This window comes from Capsicum annuum, chromosome 5, assembly GCF_002878395.1.
Source record: "Capsicum annuum cultivar UCD-10X-F1 chromosome 5, UCD10Xv1.1, whole genome shotgun sequence".
Lineage (NCBI taxonomy): Eukaryota > Viridiplantae > Streptophyta > Magnoliopsida > Solanales > Solanaceae > Capsicum > Capsicum annuum.
In genome coordinates, this window is record NC_061115.1 from 16,697,507 (window position 1) to 16,723,876 (window position 26,370).

At 34.1% G+C, this 26,370-nt stretch overlaps 3 protein-coding genes across 16 annotated transcripts; 1 reads left to right on the forward strand and 2 right to left on the reverse strand.

The window, feature by feature from the left end:
* The first annotated feature begins 2,049 nt into the window (after positions 1-2,049).
* Positions 2,050-4,055, forward strand: LOC107863038 (pentatricopeptide repeat-containing protein At5g08305). The gene has a single exon (XM_016708788.2). It carries the CDS (start codon positions 2,279-2,281, stop codon positions 3,908-3,910), a length of 1,632 nt encoding a protein of 543 aa, XP_016564274.2. The 5' UTR covers positions 2,050-2,278; the 3' UTR covers positions 3,911-4,055.
* Positions 4,056-5,569: 1,514 nt separating this feature from the next.
* On the reverse strand, positions 5,570-15,970 carry LOC107863037 (putative pentatricopeptide repeat-containing protein At5g08310, mitochondrial). 14 transcript variants are annotated; one of them, XM_047412575.1, is made up of 4 exons: positions 13,147-15,970; positions 12,931-13,035; positions 6,788-7,018; positions 5,570-6,568 (listed from the first exon to the last, which is right to left on the reverse strand). In XM_047412575.1, the coding sequence occupies exon 1, from the start codon at positions 15,869-15,871 to the stop codon at positions 13,349-13,351; it is 2,523 nt and encodes an 840-aa protein (XP_047268531.1). In that variant the 5' UTR covers positions 15,872-15,970; the 3' UTR covers positions 5,570-6,568; positions 6,788-7,018; positions 12,931-13,035; positions 13,147-13,348. The 14 variants fall into 14 exon arrangements, with proteins under 14 accessions (XP_047268531.1, XP_047268529.1, XP_047268526.1 ...); XM_047412573.1 differs by having other exon boundaries at positions 6,788-7,021; XM_047412570.1 differs by having other exon boundaries at positions 6,788-7,078.
* A 4,798-nt stretch (positions 15,971-20,768) lies between these two features.
* LOC107863039 (thioredoxin-like protein YLS8) lies at positions 20,769-23,463 on the reverse strand. Its single transcript, XM_016708789.2, has 2 exons — positions 23,074-23,463; positions 20,769-21,222 (listed from the first exon to the last, which is right to left on the reverse strand). Exons 1-2 carry the CDS (start codon positions 23,191-23,193, stop codon positions 20,914-20,916), a joined length of 429 nt encoding a protein of 142 aa, XP_016564275.1. The 5' UTR covers positions 23,194-23,463; the 3' UTR covers positions 20,769-20,913.
* Between the last annotated feature and the right edge of the window lie 2,907 nt (positions 23,464-26,370).

Sequence of the window (26,370 nt, forward strand, 5' to 3'; positions counted from 1 at the left end):
GTATGCAACTTACACATGAATCCTAAAATAATAAAACTGATAATCTTGTTAAGATCCAAATCGATTTATAAATATATATGCGTAAGTGATTATCCTGATGACTTTATTTTTAATTAGCCGTCTAGCTAAGTAATATTCTAACGAGTCCATTTATTGACAGGTTGCCGATTGTACTAATCTCGTGCTAATAGCCATAGATTAGAGAGAAAGAAATAATACCTTAGCTTTGAGATAGTAGAGTCTCGTGCTGATAAAGTGTTATAAACTAATAAAGAATAAAGAAGAAGAGTAGAGAGAATAGAGAGAGTGATTCTTATTTCTTCTCTTGAGGGATGATTTACAACGAAGGAAGTCCTTCTATTTATAGAGGGAATTTGCCCCTAGTTTCACACTAAAAGATAAATGCATTAAATCGTGATAGATATCAACTAGATCTTATTAGATCTTGATAGACATTCACTATAATGTAAATACATTTATAACATATTTAAATTTTTTAATTAATTATAATTATATTTGGCGAGAGAGATGGTTGATTTTTTCAATTCAGATTAGTTTTTAAGTTTTAGCTGATTTAAATAAATAATTTAATTAATTACGTGTACATCAAATAAAATGTTATGTGATAAAATAATTTTGCAAAACCACACATAAAAGAAATGGTATAATTACAAATGAATCTAATTTGTAAATGCATTGATACAAATAAGTCAAATTTTTAGGAGTCATTTGCTAGCGTGTATAAGAATAATATAAAATATAGTGTATTAATAATGCTTGTATTCGTTATGCTTGCATTAGTTATACTTGTATTTTTATACAGTGTTTGATTTGATGTATTAAAAATAATATAAATTATATAATTTCTTAAAAGAACTTTTTTACAGAATTATCTTCCATATATATTTTGGAAAGGATGCGAATTTTTTTTTAAGGGATAATAGTGTCTTTAATCATATTAATGCATGTATTGGATCGGTCCATTAATATACACTTCAATACACAATAGAGTTTATAACTAATACATAATATAAAAAAAAATATACTTCCTCTGTTTTAAAAAGAATTTTTTTTAATCCATTTAAAAAAGAATGATCTTTTTTTCTTTTTTGACAATACTTTAATTTCAACTTTTCACATGATATATTTAGGACTACAAGATTAAAGGACGTTTTGTTATATTTGACACAACTTTAATTTAAGGCTATAATATTTAAAAGTCTTTTTTATTTTATTAAACTTTGTGTCAAGTCAAAGTAAGTCATTCTTTTTTAAATGAATGAAATATCAAAAAAATTACTAATAATATACATTAAACTAATACATGCATTAATTTTTCACTATACTCTGCCAAACTACCTCTTAAGGTATTGACATAAATAACCGATTTATAATACTTCGATGCTATATTTAACCTTTTTCAAAAACTAATGTCTTTTTTTTAATACTCCCCCCATTTCAAATTAGATGACCCTTTCAATCTTGACACACTCATTAAGAAATTCAATAATTAGAAGTATATTTTACCTTTTTTACCCTTCTTAATATTGTAAGATTCAATAATTAATAAGTATGAAAACTTGATATAGTGAAGTACTCTTGAAAAGAAGTGGTGTCGTGCATGGTATTTTCTTACAGGAATACTAGTAGTACTCTTGAAAAGAAGAAAAAAAGTAAAGCTTCATAAAGTTTGTACTGAAAATATAAAAGTGTTACTCCCTCCGTTTCGTTTTAGCTGATCTTCTGTTTTAAAATATTTATTTCAATTTAATTGTTCCTTTGATCAAATCAGGAGAGTTTTTTTATATTCTTCCAATATTACCTTCAATATTAAATGATTAAACAAAGTGTATTTACTCAAATTCATATTTTTAATGCATAATTAATAGGGTTATTTTAGTAAAATAAGATTCTATTAAATAATTTCTTAAGGGGTGTGCCAAGTCAATAAGGGTCAATTAAAACGAAACGTAGGGAGTATTTTCAAAAATTTTGAAAAGTGTGGTTATATATAATACTATCAAGGATAGAATGAGAAGAATTTATGTAAAATAGTCTTAATTTTATAAGTTGGATAAGTAAATTAAAATAATTTTTTTTTAGAAAGAACTCAACTAAAATCAAACGCAGAGAGTATTATACAAAAAAAAAAGTGAAGTGAAGTGAAAATCAAACAGATACTTGTGAAATCCCATTCTGTAATTGTTTTTTATTTTTTTTTGGCTTTCGAAGGTAACGTACCTTCTAAACTGGGATGGGACGAGTAAGCTAGCTGAAGATGTTTGTTGAAAAATTCATAACCTTTCTTGAAAAATGCAAATCAATTTCACAATTCAAGAAACTCCATGCACTTTTAATAACCAATGGCATTTCCAAACAACCTCAAATTAATTCAAGAATCCTATATTTCACATCATTATATAATATAGACTATGCTCATAATACTTTTTTAACAATTAAAAACCCAACAATATTTGATTACAATGCACTTATAAGGGGTTATGCTAGTAGTAAAAACCCATGTAAATCATTGTATCTATTTGTTGAAATGTTGAGAAATGGCGTTGTGCCGGATAACTTTACGTACCCTTTTGTTGTCAAGTGTTTGGCTAAGTTGTGTGAGGTTAGAGTAGGTAGGAGTGTACATTGTGGGGTGTTGAAAAATGGGTATGAAGTGGATTTGTATGTTATGAATTCTTTGATTCATATGTATGGTAGTTGTGGTGGTGTTTCGTGCGCGCGAAAGATGTTTGATGAAATGCCTGTGAGGAATTTGGTGTCGTGGAATTCGATGTTGGATGGGTATGGGAAATGTGGGGATGTTGTTTTGATGAGGGAGGTGTTTGATGAGATGGTGGGGAGGGATGTTGTGTCGTGGAGCTCGTTGATTGATGGGTATGTTAAGGATGGGGAGTATGGTGAGGCGTTGGAGGTGTTTGAGAGGATGAGAGTCGAAGGGATGAAAGGGAATGAGGTGACGATGGTGAGTGTTTTGGGTGCTTGTGCTCATTTGGGTGCGCTTGAGCAAGGGAGGGAAATGCATGGATATATCGTTGAGAATGAGTTGCCGATGACGTTAGTGTTGAGGACGTCGCTTGTTGATATGTATGCTAAGTGTGGTGCGGTAGAGGAGGCATTGGTTGTGTTTCGAAAGGGTTTAGGGAGGAAAACCGATGTCTTGATTTGGAATGCCATGATTGGAGGTTTGGCAACACATGGGTTGGTTAGTGAGTCTCTGGAGTTGTATAAGGAAATGCGGAGTTTGAAGGTGAGACCAGATGAGATAACGTACTTATGCCTTTTATGCGCTTGTGCTCATGGAGGACTAGTTAACGAAGCTTGGATTTTCTTTGATTCTCTTGGTAAAGATGGCATGACCGCAAAGTGCGAGCATTATGCTTGCATGATGGATGTACTAGCACGTGCAGGTCGTTTAACAGAAGCCTACCAGTTTCTATGTGAAATGCCTATGGAACCAACTGCTTCCATGTTAGGTGCATTACTTAGTGGCTGCATCAATCATGGAAAGTTAGATCTTGCAGAAATAGTAGGGAAAAAGCTTATCGACTTGGAGCCATTTCATGATGGTAGATATGTTGGACTATCAAATGTATATGCGCTTAAAAAGCGCTGGGATGAAGCAAAAGCTATGAGAGAAGCTATGGATACTCGGGGAGTGAAGAAATTCCCTGGTTTCAGTGTTGTGGAGATCCTTGGAACTCTTCACAGATTCATAGCACATGATAAAGCACACCCTGAATCGGATCAAATCTACATGATTCTAGATTTTATTTTGTGGCAAATGAAGCTAAATAAAGATTGTGAAGAGCAAGAACAATTGTTATGTGATATCAATATAGGACTTGGTAATGGAGATGATGGTATTGCCTTGCAGATGAATGACAGATGACGGATATCACTGAATGATTCTTTGCTATAAGATCACAATTGTACAGTTCCTTTTTGAGCTTTATAGGGTGGAGAGCCACCTATAGGTGGTACAATACATGGTACTGCTCAGATTGCAGCGGATCTTCCTAACCATACGTGCGCTGGGCTTAAGCCCAGTAAACTCATTACTATCTCATAACTGCATTTCGCTAGAAGGGATAGTCTGAAGCAATGCAAAGATGTATACATTCTTGTATAACATTAATAAGTTTGGTAAAGTGAGCTCAGCCTTTGTTATCGCCTCCTTCTGCAGGTTGTAACTGAGTTAAGCTAACAGATTGGAAACCAAGATTCATAGCATATGCCGAACCTCCTTTGTACGGTTGAGGCAAAGCTCACTTTATACATTTGATATTGGCTGCTATTGATGGACGTATCTTGACTGAATACGATTGTTGCAGTCAAAGGAGTTGGGATGGAATTCCTTGAAGAATTCCCGGACTCACTTTGATCAAAGAGAGGCCTTCATCTGAATATTTGTAGGGTTTACAATCCTTGACTATCTGTTGGTATTTGGCTTGAAAATAATGTGCTTGGCATTTACCATGAGATACTATAATATTGGAGTAGGAGTTGATGAAGGTATATTATTGCAATAATCAGGAATGGTAGGTATCGCGCCCACCTTAGGGTGCGACCCTTCTTTGGACCCTACGGAATGATTTGTTAATCAGGAAGGGTAACATTGATCTTTTGAGTAATCATTTTTCAAAAGTGTGTACATTTTACTGGATGAGTTATTCATTATGAATTTTCTGTCAAAATCGATGTCATCGTCAATTTGTTACATTTGCTTCCTCTTATGTAATGTCAAAGTTTTAGCACACACAGATGGTATATTTCCTCAATTTGGCATACTTTTAAGAGCATATTTGGCCCTTTTTCACTTATTAATTATGTAATTGAGTTAATTGGCAGATGTCATTAACAACATCAATTTCTGCAATCACTGGCACTGCTGATTGTACAATTATGATGGTAGTGATTGTGCAACAATGACAAAAGATGCTGATTGTTCAGTGGCGGCTAGCAACGGTAACTGATGCCAGGGGTCGTTGGTGGTGGTGAACTTTGGTGGTTGCAGGGTAGTGGTGCCCGGTGAATGTGGTTGTTGATGGTGGTGGTTAACAAGATGAAAAAGAAATGCAACTGATGTAAAAGTGAAAAAAAATACCAATGTAAACCGAAAAGTTCCAATTCAATTTATTTATTTTACATTCCTTTTTATTCCGTTCAAGAAAAAATGTCTCTTTCTTTTTCTGCCAGCTCTTGATTTCCACTGTTCAGATGACATGTTCAAGATCACAAGATTCAATGACATTTCGATACATTCTATATATCTTTAGTTAATAAAAAGGCCAACCCGGTGCACTAAAGCTACTGCTATGCGCGTTGTCAGGGGAAGGACCCCACCACAAAGGTGTATTATACGAAACCTTACCTTACATTTCAGTCAGAGGCTGTATCCAATGCTTGAACCCGTCCTGATTTCATGGCAACAACTTTACCAGTTACTCCAAGGCTCCCCCTCACGTATCTTTAGTTAATAATTCAAAAAATTCAAGTCTTCTTTACTTTCTTGAACTCTGCGCCAATCAAAATCAGACAAATAAATTGAAACAGATACGTAGAAGGAATTCTTGCATGACTTTTAACGTTTGGGTTCAATAACATTCACCTTAGTGGGACCCCGGCACCATCTTTCCTTAGTAAATACTAGATGGATTCTCTATAGCTATGCTAGCTTCCTTGGGAATACTACCTTGCACTGGTTTAGGTGGTATCCGAGCCCTTTTAGAGGGAACAGTTGGCTTCCCCTTCTTTATTGTGGTCCCAAGAGGCGAAATAACGTAAAAGTTGTCCAGTCCTAGAGTATGAGAAGAGAAATGTAGGAAAACAGTATTTTTCTCTCTTGAAGAGGAAAACAAAAAGAACAAGAAAAGTCTATAACCAAATGAGTTCTCTTTAAAGAATTCATCTGAAACTTTTATTCCTGCCAAAAATCAAGGTAGCAGTCATTAGCAAATACAGAAATGAGTAGGTACAATACAACGCCAACATACCCAGTTTTAATCCCACAAGTGGGGTTAGGGGAGGATAGAGCATACGCAAACCTTCCCCCTATCCGATAGCTATGACGCACGAACTCTCCAAAATAACTGCCACACCGTGTTAGATCCTCCAAAAATGCACTATTTTTGGAGGATGAGACACTCATCACGAGCAACATACTCCGATAGAGCTGAAGTAACAGAAGTGAAGAATTCATGGAAAAATACTATAGAAGGCATGCTGAAGACTGAAATTCATCACCACTATCCTTGGAAGCTGCAGCTAAGGGAGCCTCTCTTATTCCTCCGAAATACAATACCGCCCAAACTTAAACCTGAAGGAACATTTGTTGGCCCATTAACACAAGAAAGTCAACCAGATCTCATCAGGACAGCTTTACCAGCAACAAAAGATGGAGGAATTTCTACAGATGTGCCTCCAGTAAGCATAACTACTCCCAAATCACCAGTACAGCTCCTAAATCAGCTGTAAACATAGCTTCGAGAGCTTCTGAAAGGCCCCTCTTTTGTCAGAAACGAGTTCATTGTGGTTGCGCTTCGTCAACCTGTGGTGGAGATTTCATTTAACATAAGTGAAGGTCAACGGAACAGATATTTCATTTGTAAAGAAGATGGTTCAGTAGACAGGAGTGTGTCCAACCAAATGCCAAAGCCACAAACAAAAGTTGCAAAGGAAAAGCTTCCGATCAATTGCACAGAAGAGAATCCTGAAATGCTTTGAAAAAATTTAACGTCTAAATGTATATAATTATACTGCCACATACCTATTTTTGTATAATAGTGGCCTGAGATGAGCTTAAAAGGGGTGACACGGTTAGTGAGGATTCCTATAGCTGACTCAATTTGTTTGGCGCTGAGGCGTCGCAGTTGTTGTAGAATACCTTTCTCTGTATTAAGCAGGTCCTGCTGTAGTATGCTTTTGCCTCACCGCGAGAGGGATGAATATCTCTTCCAGTAAATGTTTTGGGCGAATGACGCTCCAAATTTGTTGATAGCTGCTGCAATATTTGCCAATGTTATCCAACTATTCCTCAACTGGGAACGTGATAGACTTACTGCGAAAAAACAGTAGATAGAGAAACAAATATTGATGTTTTACGCTAGATATTCTGATATTACAACAATAAATCGGAAAACAGTCACTAGGAAACTGCTAATACTGTTAGAGACAACCTTACACATATGAAATCCACTAATACAGTACATACTACTAAGATTCCACAAATTCCAGCATTCCTAGACATTCGAGAGGCTAGAACTCTCCCAGAAGATTCCCTTTTCTTTTCTGAATATCTGTGCCTACTGTCCTGTCCCTTTTCTACAGAAAAAACCACCCAATACATGTGTAACTGTCTCATGACAGTTACTAAGTTTCCCAATTGTTTATTTTGGCCCCTATAAGAGTCACCTTGTCCTCAAGGTGAAAGTCAGGAAATTGCTGATTAATGATTACATATTCCTCCCAAGTGTTCTCAAATTCTGGTAGGATCTTCCAATTGATTAACACTTCCCACTTACCATTGATTAGTTTCCTGGTCTGCCTCACTGCTTCAGGTTCAACTTGAAGCTCCAATTCTTGGGTAATAAATGGAGGTAGGTTTTGAACAGGAGTAGTTGGAAGCAAGCATTTTCTCAACTGTGAAACATGAAACATGAAACACTGAATGAATTCGAGTTCCAACCGGTAACTCCAACCGATAAGCTACAGGACCAATCCTTTCTAGAATCTTGAAAGGGCCATAAAAACGGGGACTAAGTTTTTCATTGATCTTCTTAGCCAAAGAACGTAGTTTATAGGGCCGAAGTTTGAGATATACTATTTCACCAATCTCAAAAATCACTTCTCGACGATGTCGATCAGCTTGATTCTTCATTCTTTGTTGTGCTTGCAGCAGATGTTCTTTGAGTTCAGTCAAGATCGTATTTCTAGTGCGCACTTGCTCATTTACTTCTACTACCGCTGAAGTCATGTCATCCATGTGAAAAATTATGGTGGATCCCTTCCGTATAATGCCATAAAGGGTGTCATACCTGCAGATCTGTTAAAGGATGTATTAAACCAATACTCTGCCCAAGAAAACCAGTGGGATCATAGTTTAGGATTTTCTCCTGCCATACAACGGAGATATGTCTCCAAACTTCTATTCACGAATTCCGTTTGCCCATCTGTTTCCGGATGATATGAAGAGCTATAGCATAAGGTAGTACCAGCTATTTTGAATAGCTCTTTCCAAAATTGGCTTATGAACACACGGTCACGATCAGACACAATAGATTTACGAAATCCATGCAGTTTAACCACTTCCTTATGAAAATGGCAGCCACATCTTTAGCATTAAAAGGGTGTGAAAGTGGAATAAAATGTGCATACTTAGTAAGATGATCCACCACAACCAATATAGTATCAAACCTATGGGATTTAGGAAGGCCAGTAATGAAATCCATAGTTACATCCTCCCAGACATGATGAGGTATAGGCAAAGGTTGAAGTAACCCTGCAGGACTCAAAGTTTGAGACTTGTTCTTTTGACAAATTCCACACCTGGAAACGAAGTCTTGCACATCCCTCTTCATAACTTCCCAATAGATATTCTCAGACAACCTTTTATATGTGCGAAGATACCCCGAATAGCCTCCTATAGACCAAGTATACGAGATGATCCTTGTGGCAAAACCAAGCGTCCTTTGAATAGTAGACATCCATTTTTCAAGCAGTATTTGTCATCTGTTTGCAGTCCTGAGATTAACTTCTGCAAAATAGTAGTCATTTTGGTGTCTCGTTGTACTTCCTGGTCCCATTCTTCCTTGTCTTCATATTTCCAAATTGAAAATGCATACAACTCTGCAGATTCCCCGCGTCTTAACAATGCATCAGCCACTCAATTTTCGGCACCCGGTTTGTACTTTATCTCAAACTTATATCCCATGAGTTTGGAGACCCATTTCTGTTGATTCTCATCCATGACTCTCTAAGGGTTTTTTGATCTATTCTGACGATGAAATGATGGCCCATCAAGTAGTGATTCCATCTTTTGATAGCTAACACAATAGCCATTAGCTCCCGTTCATAGACCGAACATTGCCTTGCTCTAGAAGAAAGCATTCGACTGAAATAAGCGACAGGTTTACCATTTTGCATTAAAACTGCACTGACACCAAATCCCGAAGCATCAGTTTCAATTACAAAAGGCTGAGAAAAATTCGGCATCGCTAGAACGGGCCCTTGAGTCATAGACAACTTCAACGCTTCAAACGATTGTTGGGCTCGTTCTCCCCATGAAAAGGCATCCTTTTTGAGTAAATCGGTCAAAAGGGCAACGATCTTACCATAGTCTTTGACAAATTTTCTGTAATATCCAGTGAGTCCCAAAAATCCCCACAAAGACTTGATATCTTTAGGAACTGGCCAAGATATCATACTCTCAATCTTAGAGGGATCAGCTTGCACTCCTTCAGAGGAAATGATATGACCCAGATATTCAAGTTTAAGCTGACCAAACATGCACTTTTTTTTGTTGATCACTAGTTGATTCTCTTTGAAAATATCCAAACAACCTTGAGATGCCCAAAATGTGAAGCATAGTCCTTACTGTAAATCAAAATATCATCAAAGAATACTAAAACAAATTTTCGCAAATAATTCCTGAAAATATCATTCATCAGTGATTGAAAAGTCGAGGGTGCATTGGTCAAACCAAATGGCATGACCATAAACTCATAATGTCCCTCATGTGTGCGAAAGGCTGTTTTTTCTTCATCTCCAGCTTGAATGCGAATTTGATGATAACCCAACTTAAGATCCAACTTTGTAAATATGGTGGCTCCCCCTAGCTCATCCAAAAACTCATCAATGCATGATATTGGAAATTTATTGGGGATAGTGATATCATTAAGAGCCCGATAATCCACGCAAAATCGCCAACTTCCATCCTTCTTCTTAACCAGTAATACTGGACTAGAATATGGACTAGAACTAGCCTTAATGATTCCATCTCCTTGACCAAACTCTTGATCTCCGCTTTTTGAGAATAGGGATATCGATATGGACGAATGTTCGGTGGTTGTGCTCCAGGTTGAAGAGTAATAGCATGACCCCTCGAACGATGTGGTGGCAGACCCAAGGTTTGCTCACCTACTTCTGGATAATCAGATAATAACTTTTCAATCTTCTCTCTTATTATAGCATCTTCATTTTCACTTCTTGTTACCTGATTCAACTCGACCAAAAATCCTTGGTTCGTTTTCTTTAGTAATTTGGTCATAGATTTGAGTGATACTACTGTTCGAACCATAACTGGATCCCCTCGAAGCAACACCGATCTTCCTGCATCATTGAATTTCATGGTTTGAAGTTTCCAGTTTACCCTCATTTCACCTAATGTGACCAACCATTCCATCCCTAGAACCAAATCAGTTCCCTTCAAATCGAATAGAAAATATTGTTGGTTGATTTGGATTCCTTGTACATCAATCCTTACCTCCTTGCATACTTCATTCCCGCTAACCTGTTTACCATTACCAATTACTACTTCAAATCTTTTGGTCTTCTTAATAGGTAATTGGAGTTGATGAGCAAGGGTGGAAGATATAAAATTATGGGTAGCTCCACTATCGACCAAAACAATTACGTTGTGCCCATGAATCTTCCCTACGAATTTCATTGTTCTACATCCAGTAAGTCCCATGGCTGAATTCATATTCAACACCATCATAGTACCCTTTGTTTCCTCTTCAACTAAATCTTCTCCGGCAGGCTCAAAGAATTCTTCTGTATCATCCTCATTTATGTTGGGTGTCTCTGAAACAATCAATAAGTTAAGCTTCCTGTTTTTACAACGATGATTGGGACCAAATTTTTCATCACATCTGAAACATAACCCTAATTGTCTTTTTCGAGAAAATTCTGAATCAGTCAACCTTCTAAATTGTCCCTCGGATTTTGCTACTGAAGAGTTAAAGCTAGTCGACTTTGCGGCGGGATGCAATTGTTCCGTGTTATGACTTGTTGTTTCGACTCTCGGGTCCCGCGTTTCAAGAACGTTTGCAACTCGATGATAATTGGTTCTAAACCCAACCGGTTTATTGTTTGAACTTCCTCTGGTTGGTTCAAATTTAGAACTATGAACTTGTTGCAACACAGAATTGCAATCCTCCACCTTTTGAGCCATTTCCATTATCTCCCTCAATGTTTGAGCCCATAACAACATCACTTCTGCTCGAATTTCCTGTTTCAATCCATTCAAAAAAGCTCCTGATAACATTTCATCAGATGCCTCAGTCATAGATGCTGACACCTTTTCAAATTCTTCACGAAACGCAGCAACTGTGGTAATCTGCCTTAGCCCCATTAAGACAGCATATTGGTTGATCTTTTGAGTATCATGAAATCGATTCAACAACTCTTTTTTGAAGTTTTCCCAGGTTGACATTTGTTGCCGAGATTCCATCCAATAATACCAATTTAAGGCTTTTCCTTCTAAACAAACACCTGTTGCCCGTAATTTTTCCATTTCAGAAATTTCATTCACTACGAAATATCGTTCCACTCTGAAATTCCATCCTAAAGGATCCTCTCCTTCGAAAACTGGTAATTGTAGTTTCCGCAACTTCTTCCCATCTTTTTCTCCAGCCAAGTTGACATTGCTTCCTTCTTCTTGGTTTCCGATGGATTTGGTTTGAGAAGGAGATGCTTCTGCCATCATAGTTCGTCCTTGGGCTTCAATTCTTGCAAGAGACTCTCTCATTTCTTGGAACCATCCTTCCAATTTTCTGACATCTTCCCTTACCCTTGTCAAATTAGTCTCTACCTGTTCAACGCGTCCCTACAATTTACTCACCATACCCGAACGTTACTGCTCTGATACCAAATTGATGGACTTACTGCGAAAAAACAATAGATAGAGAAACAAATATTGATGTTTTATGCTAGATATTCGATATTACAACAATAAATCTGAAAACAGTCACTAGGAAATGTTAATACTGTTAGAGACAACCTAACACATATGAAATCCACTACTACAGTACATACTACTAAGATTACACAAATTCCAGCATTCCTAGACATTCGAGAGGCTAGAACTCTCCCAGAAGATTCCCTTTTCTTTTCTGAATATTTGTGCCAATTGTCCTGTCCTTTTCTACAGAAAAAAACACCCAATACATGTGTAACTGTCTCATGACAGTTACACAGTTTCCCAATTGTTTATTTTGGCCTCCTAGAATAAGTTTTTATAATTTGAGGTACATCAGAACGACACCAAGAAATCCATAGAAACAGGAAACAATCATTCTGAATGCAGACATTTTTCAGTTCCTCAACGTTATCCAGACCTCAAGGACTTCTCTTCAAAGAATTCATTTGAAACTTTTCAATTCTACCAGAAATGAGTAGGCACAATAGAAGACTATAATTCATCAACACCATCCTTGGGGGTTGCAGGTGAGGGAGCCTTTCTTATTCCTCCAATATGCAATATCACACATCTATGAACTTAAAAGGAACATTGTTGGCCCATTAAACCAGATCTCATCAGGATAGCTTTAACGGCAACAAAAGATAGAGGAAGTTCTACAGATGAGGCTCCAGTTATCAAAACTCGTCCCAAATCAACCCGTACGTCTCCTAAACAAGCTGTAAACGTAGCTTTTAGAGCTTCTGAAAGAACCCTCTTTTGTCAGAAATGAATTCATTGCAGTTGCACTTTGCCAACCTGTAGTGGTGATTTCAGTTAACAATGCAAAGGCCACAAATGAAAAAGCTTCCTCTAAATTGCAAGGAAAAGAATCCCGATAATAAAAGGGAAGCCCGGTGCACTAAAGCTCCTGCAATGCACAGGGTCCGGGGAAGGGCCCCACCATAAGGGTGTATTGTGGTACAGATATTGTAATGTGTACAGAATTGTACCTGAGATGCCTTAACGTACTTAGTGACTGGGTCCACATACAGCCACCATGCTTCTTCGCTACTTACTATAGTTTCACACCAGATTCTCCTCAACATTCAAAGTACCTACTGTTTTCAACCAAATCTAATCATCCCCGAAACATTTAATAAAAAAAATTGAGGTCACAATAGAAAGAGTTGCTTAGACAACGAGCAAAAGGCTGCAAGTACACATACCCTTCAGTGTGTTGCCACAATATCAAATGTAGGGTGTAGAACTTTTCATTGACGATGCAATAATGAGCAGACACTAGTCAGTACACCGGAAACCGGTAAAGCGTAGAATTTGACGCTTCTCAATTCCTGACTTTGGTTCTTGATTCTAAGTAACTATAGATGAAAACAGATGAGGTCAAGACATCAAATATATCTTATCATGTCATCCAGTTTCAGAGAAATTGCAGAGTGCTGTAAGGTGACCCTCCTCCAACAAGATTTTTACATTTGAGGAAGTCCTTGGATCCACAGACAGGGAAAGTATTGCCTCTTTGAGAATAGGACGACTCTTACTATTTAAGTCTTGAAGAAACTCATCGCGAACCACCTTTTGTAGTAGATCACAAGCTTCATTAGGATTCGTGTTTTTTATAAAAGCATCTATTAGAACTATGTAGATAGATGGATCGGGTTTCATATCCTTCCTCTCCATTTCATGCAGATAAATCAGAGCATCATCTGGCTTTCCGCACTTGCACAGACCACTAATGAGAGCCATAAAAGTTATTCTATTTGGAGAGCACCCGTTTGTCTCCATTTTAACCAAAAGCCTAATAGCATCATCTGGTTTGCCAGCATTGCATAACCCATCTATTAAAGTGGTGTAAGTTATAACATTAGGCTCCCGTTCTTTTTCAGTCATCCTAGTGAGATATACGATTGCCCGATCGACATCACCAGTTTTGCACCACCCATCAATCAGTGAGTTGTAGGTAACAACTGACGGAGCAAGTCCCTTATCTATCATTTCATCAAGAAAATCCTGGGCTTCAAGTACCCTTTTGTCCTTACAAAGCCCATTTATTATGATGTTATAAGCAACCACATCAGGGCAATAACCCCGAGCACAGATCCCTCTGAAAAGATTCAGTGCTTCATCCAACTGTTTTATCTTAACAAGGCCATTTATGACTGCTGAATAACTAACTACATCAGGGAGACATCCTTCTTGAACCATGTCAGCAAGAAAGTTAGAAGCTTTGACTGCTTGCCCGTCTTTGCAAAGTTTCTGCATGAGCAGTGTGTAATATTTTATCCAAGGTTGGTGACCATGCACACGCATCTCCTTCACCATAGAAAGGGCGCCTGCATCATCCCCTTGCCTACATAAGCATCCAAAAATTGAGTTGTATGTGTAATGTGTCGGCAGAAATTCTGATTGTTTCATCTCATTAAAAAGCTCATAACATTCATTGAGTCTACCGGACCTGCTCAAGGAATCAATTAAATTATTGTAAAGTAGCACACTGCGTTTACAACCAATATGGTCCATATCTCTAAACAGGCTGAGAGCCAATTCCAACCTATCCGCACGACACAAACCATCAATAACTAGTTCAAAAGAAACGGTATTTGGACAAGCAAGTTCTTTCACGGGAAAAAGATTGTCCTCATTAAAATCACTACCAGAGTCGAGGCACGCTGATGCACAAAGTAGTTGGTATGCTTTATCAGTTGAAACATTGTTAATAAGTCTTTTCAGAACAGAATTATACAACAGCATCCTAGCTTTCCGATCCAGGTTCTCATACCTCCCTTCAACTATCCGAATCATGTCTCTTTCATCACGCACACAAGATATAAGGTCGCTAAGTATTTTAATATCAGGACGGATTCCTGAAACATTCATATCCTCGTACAGCTGCATAGCTTTCTCAATTTCCTTATTCCTCGACAACTCTTCTATTAGCACGCCATAAACAGAAATGCCCATCACAAAACCCATTTTCTTCATTTTGTCCAACAGTTGCAACGCTTTATCTGTTCTACCTTCCCTCACAAAACCATGAATCAAAACAAAACATGCCTTCTCATTTAAGCTAATGTTAAGATCTCCTATCCTCTCAACCAACTCAAACGCCTTATCCACCTTACCCCACTTACTAAAAGAAACCAACAAGATCGACAAAACATGCGCATCGACCAATCCCTTCTTGTGCATTTCATTAAAAACAACCAACGCGTTATCAAACTTCCGCGCATTGCAATAACACTGCAAAACTGGCATGTACGCATACTTATCAAGCTCCCATCCATAACTACACATCTCCTTCAACCTCAACTCAATCAAACCAACATCACCACCTTTCGATATACCATCCAACAAACAATTATACGTAAAACTATTTGGAACACAAAGACCCATTCTTTTCATATGATCAAACAACTCATTAGCCTCATTAACCAACCCCTGACTACCCAAACACCTAATAAAGAAACCCAAACCATGCGGCGTAAAACAACACTGAAACTTAACTACATCATTAACCAAACTTCTCATTGAGGCAATCTGTCGAACACCTGATAAACATTCAGCCATTATGTTAAAAGTATGACAATTATGAAAATACCCTTCTTGATTTTTAGCCCAATTGAAAAACAAATGAGCTTTTCTCCAATTCTTGATCTTCCCAAGTACATTTTCAACAATGGAAGTCGTGATCTTTGACCCCAACTCATCAAGTTCTTGGGTTTTTGATGAATCAAGATTATTAGTGAATATGTAAACTAGCCTATAAATGATTCTTGAATTTTCTTGAGAAATTGAGGGGAGGGTATTTATGGGTTTTGGGGAAATGGGTGTTGAAGATAATGTAGAAAGATTGGATTTTGTAAAAGGTCTTTGAAGAATATGAGTGCATTGGTAGATGTTGAGGAGTTTTTTGAGTCTATAGAAAGATGCCATTGAATGGTTTTTTTAGTTCGTGTGTGTGAAATTTGTGATCTTTAAACCCAACTCATCAAGTTCTTGGCTTTTCGATGTTTCAAGATTCTTAGGGCCTGTTTGGCTGGAGTAACAAGTTATTTCGAAATTGTTATTTCATCATTTTGTGTTGTTTTGTACGAGAGATAACAGATAACTGATTTTAACATTAATCTTAGAATGAGCTTGTTTCATATTTGATTGGAATAAAATGCATGACATAACTTATTTTAGAATTAGTTATTCAGGATTGTAGTGTTATTTTTATCTCACGTCAATAGTGAAATAATTAATTTCGAGATAGTTAATTACATGATAATTAATCTTGGATAACTTGTTTCCAACCAAACAACTCCTTAGGGCTTGTTGAGTTGGGGAACAAGTTGTTCAAGAATTAATTATCTCAAAATTGTTATTCCATCTTAATATAGAATAAAAGTAATAGTACATTCCTAATGTCACGATAAGTTATTCCCTGATTTCATTTCAACTAAAATATATGATAAATTTATTATAAAATTAATTCTACTATTAGTTATCCCTTATCTCTCATATCTAATTAGCCCTAATATGTACCAGTCTATTAAATTCTTGAATTTTCTCAAGAAATTGTGTGAAGGGAGTTTATGGGTTTTGGGGAATGAGTGTTGAAGAAAATGGACCAAGATTGGGTTTTGTACAAGGGGTTTGAAGAATGAGACTGTTGTTGTGAATGAATTGGAGAGAAGAAAATGTTTTTTTTTTTTTTTCAAGTCTATAGAGAGATGCCATTGTTTTGGAATGTATTGGGATTTTTACTCCATTGTTTAAATTTTGTAAGATTGAAGTAAGTGTGATTGGTTCTCTACAGTAGCGGTGCGAACTATTTATGCTTTGTTCTTTGACTTTACTTACTATATCGAAACATATGAATATGTTGTTTTATAGGCTCATCGGTTTGATTATGAAATTGACAATGCTTTCTTTAATCATTGGGTTAATGATTAAAAATAAAGTTAATACATAAAAATGATCCTAAATTTAACACCAAATTATAACTTTGACCTTAAACTTTGACAGTGCGTAAATATGACCTTTAACTATTCAAAACTGCACAAATATGACTTCCAATTTTACGTGGCAAAACGCCTGTTCAACACGCAAAATTGCGTGCGTTCAGCTTAAAATCTAAGGGTATAATACATAAATATGACCTTAAACATTGACAGTGCACAAATATGACATTTAACTAGTTAAAACTGCACAAATATAACCTTTAAATGACTCTTCACTATTATTTTTTTATTATTTTCGGCTCAAAGATGAAAATGACATCTAATTTCTTTTATCATTGCGGAAAAAGAGCAATATTGAAGATTTATTAATTAGACTGGTCAACCTCATATGAAAAAATCAAGTCGATATGTATATATATTATAAAGCAGGGGACAAATTTAAGTTATATAATATATCTAAATATTATTTATTTAAATATTAAATTAAAGATGAATCTATACTAATAATAAAAAAATTATAATTTTAATAAAACGTTATTAAATTAATGTTATTAAGGATAGTAATAGTAACATATTAAATTAACGTAATTAAAATGTTACTAAATTAACTTTATTAAAACGTTATTAAATTAACGAGGGGTGGACCTACGTGGTTTCCATGGGGTTCACCCAAACCCCCTCGGTAAAAAAATTATGTTGTATATATATAAGATAGAAAATATATATTTATGTATGTATATTAATGTTGAACCACATGAAACAAGGCACTTAGATAACCCAGTGGTGTTATTTACTCTTCTTAAGAGCTTCCTTCAGCCTACTGTGCGGGTTCGATCTCTGCTAGTGGTTGTTTTTTTTTAATTAAAAAAATTTTAGATGTTGCTGCTATAGAAAAAAAAAATAATAATAATAATAATAACGTTTTTAAATTAAAAAAAGTTAGGTCCTGCTACTATAGAAATAAATAAAAAAATAATTATAATAATAATAATAATAATAATAAAAGCGACATCGTTTTAGCACAAAAAGCAAAACTTTGACAGTGCACAAATATGACCTTTAACTATTCAAAACTGCACAAATATGACCTCTCTTCAAGTCAGCCCTTTTAACGATGTGGCACCGTGTGATTGGATTACCTTTCCACGTAGGCGCGAGTGAGACTCACACATGAGATTGCAAAATCGGAGGTCATATTTGTTCAGGTTTTGAATAGTTAAAGGTCCTATTTGTGTACTATCAAAGTTTAAGGTCAAAGTTATAATTTAATGTCAAGTTTAGGATCATTTTTATGTATTAACTCTTAAAAATATAGTAGTATTACTTTTCGCGAATTTGACATTCCAAATATTGTAGTACCAACTTATTTTTATCTTATATAATAAGTCACAGTAAGCAGCTGAAGCAGGCTGTTCATGATTGACATGACTGCTTCAATTGCTTCAATCGTGATTTTACTATATTACCCCTAAGTAATTATTATAAGTATTTTACGTATTAAAAAAATTAATACTATTTAATAAAAAATTAAAATAGATATTTATGATACTTTAATCGTAATTTTATTATATTACTCATAATTAATTATTATAAGTCATTTAAGTATTAAAAAATTAATAATATTTAATAAAAAGATAAAATAAACATAAAATGATAAATTTATTTTTGATGTTTTAAATTAATTTGGCGTCTTATATGTGATCACTTTAAAAAGATTTCACAAGTATTTTTTATAATAATTTTACTATGTCACTTCTAATTAGTAGAATAGAAGAAAAAATATTATAAATCACAATAACTAAAAAATTAAATTATTTTAAAAATATAATTAAATATCAATGTCATAAAAGTTTGAACTTAAAATTTTTTTATACACATTTCATCAATCTAAATATAATAATATATGCCTAACTTAAAATTTATCAACCAAGTAAATAAAGATTTTAATTAAATGATAGAATTATTAGAATTTTTAAGAATCAACATTGAATCGTGCATAGCCTAACTATTTGTTTAATAAGGGTGGATAAATATTTCTTTAGAATACACTTCTTAAAAAATCATATACCTTCAACTATTCAATATTTTCATAACATAAACTATAAGTCGTTAGAAATGCCACGTGAACTCATTTTTATGTGATTATTTAGCTCTCACATGTATATATTGTCTAGTAATTTCAAATATTTGACCAATACAATACCGAGATGTGTTTTTCATATATAGGATGCAATATTTCAGGTATACTAGTATAAGTTAATCAAACTTTAATGAATTTAAATGTTACACTAATAGGATATTTGTTTACATTGATAAAGATGTGTATAATAATTAAATTTAACATTTTTTGAATATATAAAGATGGAGAATTTATTTAATTATAATGATAGAGATATGAAAACAATCCAGTTAAATATAATCTTTACACAAAAAATTCTCAAAGTCGAGGAACATTTATCTACCACCTGTAAACTACAACAAAAATAATATGATAATAGAAATATCAAAACAATACATCTAAACCTAACCTTTACTCAAAAACATTCGCAAATCAGAGATATCAAAACAATACAATCAAACTTAATCTTTACCTAATTTTTTTTTCAAAGTCAGTCGATATTTATCTACCATCTGTAAACTATAACAAAATAATACGATAAAGAGATATCAAAACAATACAATTAAACCTAACTTTTACATACAAGAATTTCTCAAAGCTGATCAACATTCATCTGCGACCTGTAAACTACCACAAAACAAAACAGTACACTAATAGAGATTTTAAAACAATATAGTTAAACCTAACCTTTACTTAAAAAATTCTTCAAAGCCGACCGCATTAATCGACTACTTGTAAATTAAAATAAAACAGTACAATAATAAAAATATCAAAACAATGCAATTAAAATTAACCTTTACATAAAAAATTTCTCAAATCCAACCGACATTCATATGTCATCTGTAAACTATAATAAAAAAATATGATAATTTGCTTTCATAAAAATTCTCATATTATGCACCTTTTCGCTCACCATCACCATCTAGGTAAACCAATGAAGCCATTTTTCAAAACAAAAAGTCATCCGACAAAATAGAGAACTAAAATGAAGGCGAAAAAATGCAGTAAAAATATTTAATATGAGGTAATTTAGTTGTGATATTTAATTCAATTAAGGAAAGAATTTGTATAATATACAATTCTAAGCTAACTGAAATCCTAAAACTTACCGTTTAAAGTAATATACAATTATAAATTAATTGAAATCCTAAAGAAAGTATAGTAGAGATTGTATTTATTTGCCAAATATAAGGTATTATAATTAGGACTTTTTTTTAATAATGGTAATTTTTTTATTTTTTCAAAAATATATATTATTAGTATTTATGTATAATTATAATTTTAAGAAATAGTAAAAAGATAATTTTATCTAAAAGATAGTGTTTTAATGAAGAATAAAAAGGTTACACTTTTAATATATTATAAATTATAGATATAGATTATAGATAATAAAAACACTGCATAGTTAAAGTATAAAACTGGCGAAAATTTTATAATTTGGGGTGTGTTTTAACATCTAGACTTTGTTCTTTTTGAAAGTGACATTTATCATATTGAAAATAAGTACTATTAACTTTGGTATAGTTAGAAATATTTGAAACATGATTTATTTTGTAGTTCTTTAAAAATTTCCTTTCTAAATCTTTTATATTAAAAAATTTCACCTTTATCCATAATCCAGAAGAAGATTAAAAGTAGTGAAGGGGGTGGGGTGGGGGGTTGTGGTTGTAGATGGGGGTGGGGTGTGTGTGGTTGAAACTCAATGGTTTTGCGGTGCGTCCATTTAAGGCTACATTTAGCAAAAGAGATGGATTGTCTGCAGTTGTAGCAGAGAAAAAGAACCAAGCCTCATCAAGAAGCTCCTCGTAATTCATACATGGTCAATTTTTTACATGTCAATAGGATATTGTTCAATCAGTTCGTACAACATATTAAAGCAACCAAGTAACAGCATGTACAAATATATATGCTTAGTATCTGTACTTGGTAGAGTAATCTTTTGGTGCAATAACTAAACCACGACCCTTTCTTGCACCGCGATACACTGTCTCAACAATATCGATGAACTCCTGTTTATCCTTAAGTGCCCAGTTGATCTTGTTGTTGTTCCCTGTGCCAAGATCAATCATAATGTGCTTGTTCCTGAAGAAGAACATGACGGTTGATGGATCATACAGCTCGTACATCGTGTTGAAATCAGGGACCTCAGTGATATCGACCAGGTAAATCACAGCAAAGTTCTTGATCGTCTCTGCAACCGAAGACAGCACCTCGTCCATCTGGAGTCGGAGAAAATAAGCAAATAAAAGTCACAACAGAAAAATCCATCCACAGATTCACAAGGTAAAGATGAGGAAAGCCTAAGAAAATCCAAACAACATAGGAGTGTCAATTGATGACCAACACAAGGGGTGTGTCATTTTGATAAGCAAAATGACAAATCAAAGGAACACTTGTACGCTCAAATTACATCCAGCCTCAAGGGCGGATGCAGCTTATATTACCGGATTCATCTGAAGCCAGTACTTTTACAAAACTACACTATAACTACAACTGGGTATGTTGTAGTTATTGCCAAATGGAAATGAACCAAAATTCACAAAGAAATCACCACTTCCGGAAGTATCAATTCACGGAACAGTATAACGAAAGAAATCTTCGATGTATAAGATTCATTATTTAACCCAGCCAGTATCAGATATTACTGATACTCTAATGCCGTAGGAAATATTCAAAGAAGTATTTAAGAATCCCAATTTGTGATAATCGGAAATTTTGTAGTTAGTGAAATGTGTTCATTGTTATACTGCTGTTTCTATTTGTTTTTAAAATGAATTTTGTTGGTAGCGGTAATGTAGGATCAGCATATTCAGGTACTCTTAAGGAGAACTTAAAGGCCAAATCTGATATTCAATAAAGGATATGCATATTTACAAATAAACATAAATTTGGCAAATTGCCAATTATAATTGGAGAGTGAGAGCTTAAGGTTTCTTATTAGAATTCAATACGATCATCCAATAGGATCCTCAGCAATTCCATAAGACCCCATAGGATCCTATTCTGAGGCGCCCAGCTTATGGTTCTAGCAAGCAATTGGGATAACTCCATGAACTTGGATCATCCCTCACAATTTCACTGGGTATGTTGTTGTTGTTGTTAGAGATAATCCCAACTCAACCACTAATTGCGGCTCCAATTAGTTAAAGTAACAAGTAGTGTTTCCAACAAACAAAAAAGATGATCAAAGTTCTCCTTTGAAATTACAAAGAGATGACACGTTAGCCTAACTCAACCCAAAAGCTAGCTCACGAGGAGCGAATTGCTCAAGTTTATATTAGCAGACCACCAATCCATTCAACAACTAATTTAGGACTCTAACCCACTCTAACACCTCTTTCATCATGGGCCAAACGGGAGCATAGATCGGGAGCCCAAACAGGATTAAACCTAGTTGTCATATCCTGTAAAAGATAGGTGCATATTACCCGAGCGTAACACAATCCCAAAAGCTAACTATGAGCGGAAGACCATTTTCCAATTATATATAAGCAAACCATTAAAACATTCCCCAATCAACATGGTACTCTGACCCACGTTAACACCAATAATCACCAATCATTCGATCAACCCAAAAATAGTTAGGTTCAGCCCCTATATCTATTCCCTCTATCCTAGCCCATAAAATTTTCCTTCTAGAAAAACAAGATACTCCCTCCGTTCTTTTTCAATTGCTCCCTTTTTCTTTTTTAGAGTCAAACAATAAAAACTTTTATCAATATTTTAAGATGTATTTCTTAATCCAATTAAAAAAAGGAAAATTATAATTTATAATACTTTTCATTAGTTTTTGAATATCTAAATTTTAATTTAAAAAATTAAATTAATCTAATTTAATTCAACTTTAAAACTTAGTTAAATCGACTCACGAAAACGAGAGGAGCAATTAAAAAAGGAATAGGAGTACCACAGGTATACGTTCAATATATATATCAATCATCTATTATCTATTCTCAAGATTTTTTTAAACTAAAATACCCCATTAAATTACATGAATAAAAAAAGATTCAAAAAAACTGAAATTAATTACATGTTTGAATGCTGATAGTAATATCTAAATTTTAGCTCACCTGCATACAAGTATCATCCCAATCATGACCAAAGCGAATAATAACCAGGCGTTCTTCTTCAGCAAGGATAGCTTGATCCACTGCCCATCCTGAATGAAGATGTGGCAACAAATATGACATCCTTATCCCTCTTTTTTTCGAGTTTCTTGATTTTGGCTGCTGATATACAGAGGGAAAAATAAGTGTTGGAAAGTTGATAACAGTTGATAGAAATTGTATTTATGGGGACCAAAAGTGCTAGTCCTAGAAGGGTCTCGAATGTGCTGGTACCAAAGGGCCGGGTCGGGCCAGACCGGTCCGGTTCACCCAAAACTGAATCCGGTGGATACTAGCTCTAACCGGGTTGTTGTGATTCATGTGGAGTTTAGTCTAAACGGATTGGGCCGGTCCTTTTTAGATAAATAATGTTTTTAGAAAATTGAGAAATAGCAAACTTACCAACTTAATTATGAGTTCCATAACAACACTTTTATAATTATATAATATAACAAATTGTATTTTATATTTTTACAAACTATTATTATAAAAATACAAATACAATTGGTTTTTACTATCTTAATTAACTGATTTTAATATGATAATAATTTTATAAATTAACAGTTAAAGATTACAATCTCACTAAAAGCTCACTAGTCACGCTTTTTTCGTTATTGTAATGATCCTTCTGATCGTTTGTGAAATTTTCTCATCTTCCTTATTTTAGCGCTCTCCGTAGTTTGTATACATCATTTATGACTTACGGTGGTGAGTAGTATCGATATTCTTGAGTATTCGAAAGTAATTTAAGTCATTAACGGGGTTATTGAGTTTGGAAAGGTTAAACCTGATAACGGTCAATCTTTGATCGAGATGACCTCGGATTAGTGTCGTAGTATTTTTCAATGGGCCCGAAATGTACTTTTTAGTTAATTTACATATTTAATTTATTTCTAAAGGGTTTCAAATAAATTTTGAGGTTATATTAATGTTTTGAATATTTAAAGTAATTAATTTAATTAGTGATTAAATGGACCAAAATTATAGTTTATTTTTTTATATGATCAATAAAAAAATTAATTTAAATAAGAAGAATTTAACATATTTATTAAAAATAAAATCAGATAAATTAAAAAGTGAAGTACAGAAGTTACGCTTAAGTTATATAAAAAAAAAACAAAAGACGATGGCTTCGAAACATCATCAGGTGAATGTACGAGTTTCTTTTAATGAAATTGTTTTTGATTGAATAGTAGTTTCCTAGTTATGACTATATGAATGTGATTCAGTAACGAAAATTATTTAATCAGTGGACGAATTCGGATGAAACCATATGAAGTGGTTTTACAATTTGAATAAAGTAAAGAAAACAATTTTGTCATTTAGTAATGATGACACACTATAGAATTAGCAAGTTTAGCATACAATTGCTGGATGCACAAATCTTCATGGACTTATGGACTTATTTCTATTTCTTTCTTACTATATATAAGCATGAGTTAGGACACATGTCATGGTCGACATGTGTACTTCTTGAAATTGATAATTTATTTAAGGGTATTTTAGGTATTTCTTTTTTTGTTGCTTCAATCAGTTGTAACTACATGCTATATACATGTGTTTTTTCCAATTTTGGATAATAAATCCTTGATATGTTTGGTTTATTACAGAAAAAAGCTACTCATTTAGCTTTTTCCATATAGGCTGGGTTCCATCTTTTTTAATTTGCCTTTTCATTAATGATTTTTTATTTATTTGTTCTAATTTTCTGCTTACTTTTTGTGTTTAGTTTAGATTTTTTTGAAAAAAAAAATTAATTAAAAAATATAAAAAGTAAATTCAAAAATAGTGAAAATAACTTTTGAGATGTTATTCAAAAATCTAATATTGTAAAAATATATTTTGAAATATTTATAGCTAAATAGGTATTTCAGAATAAAGTAAAAATATATTTAAAAATATTGTGAATAATATTTACGGTCAAATGCTTATTATAATTTTATAATTATAAATATTTGGCTCTCGAAATTTCTACCGTGAAGTAAGGAGGTCTCCGTTGTCCTCCCTGCTTGCATCAAGGGCATTTTCGCCATTTTAAGGTTTTTTTTTTTTGGTTATTTATTCCTGATGAGTAATCACGTACGTGTCTGCCAATAGTTTCACCAAAGTTCAACGTGTCAACTGATGGGGGAGTATTTGTATGTCTGCTGGCATCTCCATTGATAAAATTCATATGGCACAAATATTTTAGCTTCTTTTGTTGAAAGTTTTACTGCATCAGTTTCCGAATTGAAAGGTTGATGAGTTCTTACTTTTGTGTTTGGTACTAATTTATCAATTGTATTATCTGTTCTTTCAGTCGTTTTGTTGATCTGGTATATGTACTTTCGCATCTCATAGTTTTGTGAAATTTGTGGGTTTGTTGGGACACAAAGGGGCTTTTTCAATCTAATAGATTTTCATTTCAATCTAATCGATTTCTTCATGGCCGAATTTCTTCTTCTCCTCTGGTGAGTCTTCACGGTTGTTATTGATGTGCTGCTTTGTGGAATTTCGTTTTGCATATGGATAAATTGTTGTTGCAATTTTAAGGTTTCAACTTTGGAATGTTTCTTGTTTTTCTTCTCCATATTTCAACTTTTCTTTCAATTTTGAAATTTTTAATTTGATGTTAGCTTTGTAATTTCTATCATGCGAAGAAGATCGAAAATGAAAAAGAGCAACTATGAATTGATGGTTGGTCTTTGTAATTTCCTGTATGTAATTTACATCGACTATGATTGAAATGGAGAGTGTAGTGACTTTTGAGTTGGTTTGTAATAGTTGGGGCTTTCAGAATATTTTTTTTTTGGTATTTCTTCGCTTATTTAATATCTGCACGAATTTCTTCCAAAAAGAAAAAGGCAGGGGTGATTCTTATGTTAGTCAAGCAGAAGTTAGGCCCTTTAATGTAGGCTTTTTTTTTTTTATTTTTTTTAGAGTGGTGGAGATTGAACGAGTAACGGGAATAATTATTTTATGAATCTGAAAGTAAAGTTCAAGTCTTCTTATTGATGGATTAGTAAATTGAGCAGTTTCTTGATAGATTTTCCTGACTGATTTGTTGGAGCTGATTGATTGGGTCTCCTTTACTGTGTTGTTCTTTGTTGATAATTCAGAATAAGCTTTGCTACTTTTGAATGATTTCAAATTTATGAGGTAATTATTGTGTGAATGTTTCCGTCCACAAAGCTATGACTAAGTTCTATTAATTTTAACAATTTTACAATTCTGTTGTCTTTGGAGAAAGAGTTTAGAAATCTTTACGAAAAAAGTTTTCCT

What these genes read in the sequence shown, in the direction of transcription:
- LOC107863038 (XM_016708788.2), top strand. Translation starts at nt 2,279, where the DNA reads ATGTTTGTTGAAAAATTCATAACCTTTCTTGAAAAATGCAAATCAATT.
- LOC107863037 (XM_047412578.1), bottom strand. Translation starts at nt 15,871, where the DNA reads ATGGCATCTTTCTATAGACTCAAAAAACTCCTCAACATCTACCAATGC.
- LOC107863039 (XM_016708789.2), bottom strand. Translation starts at nt 23,193, where the DNA reads ATGTCATATTTGTTGCCACATCTTCATTCAGGATGGGCAGTGGATCAA. An exon ending in GGGATGATACTTGTATGCAG is followed by an intron (nt 21,223 to 23,073) that starts GTGAGCTAAAAT and finishes CTCCGACTCCAG; the next exon opens with ATGGACGAGGTGCTGTCTTC.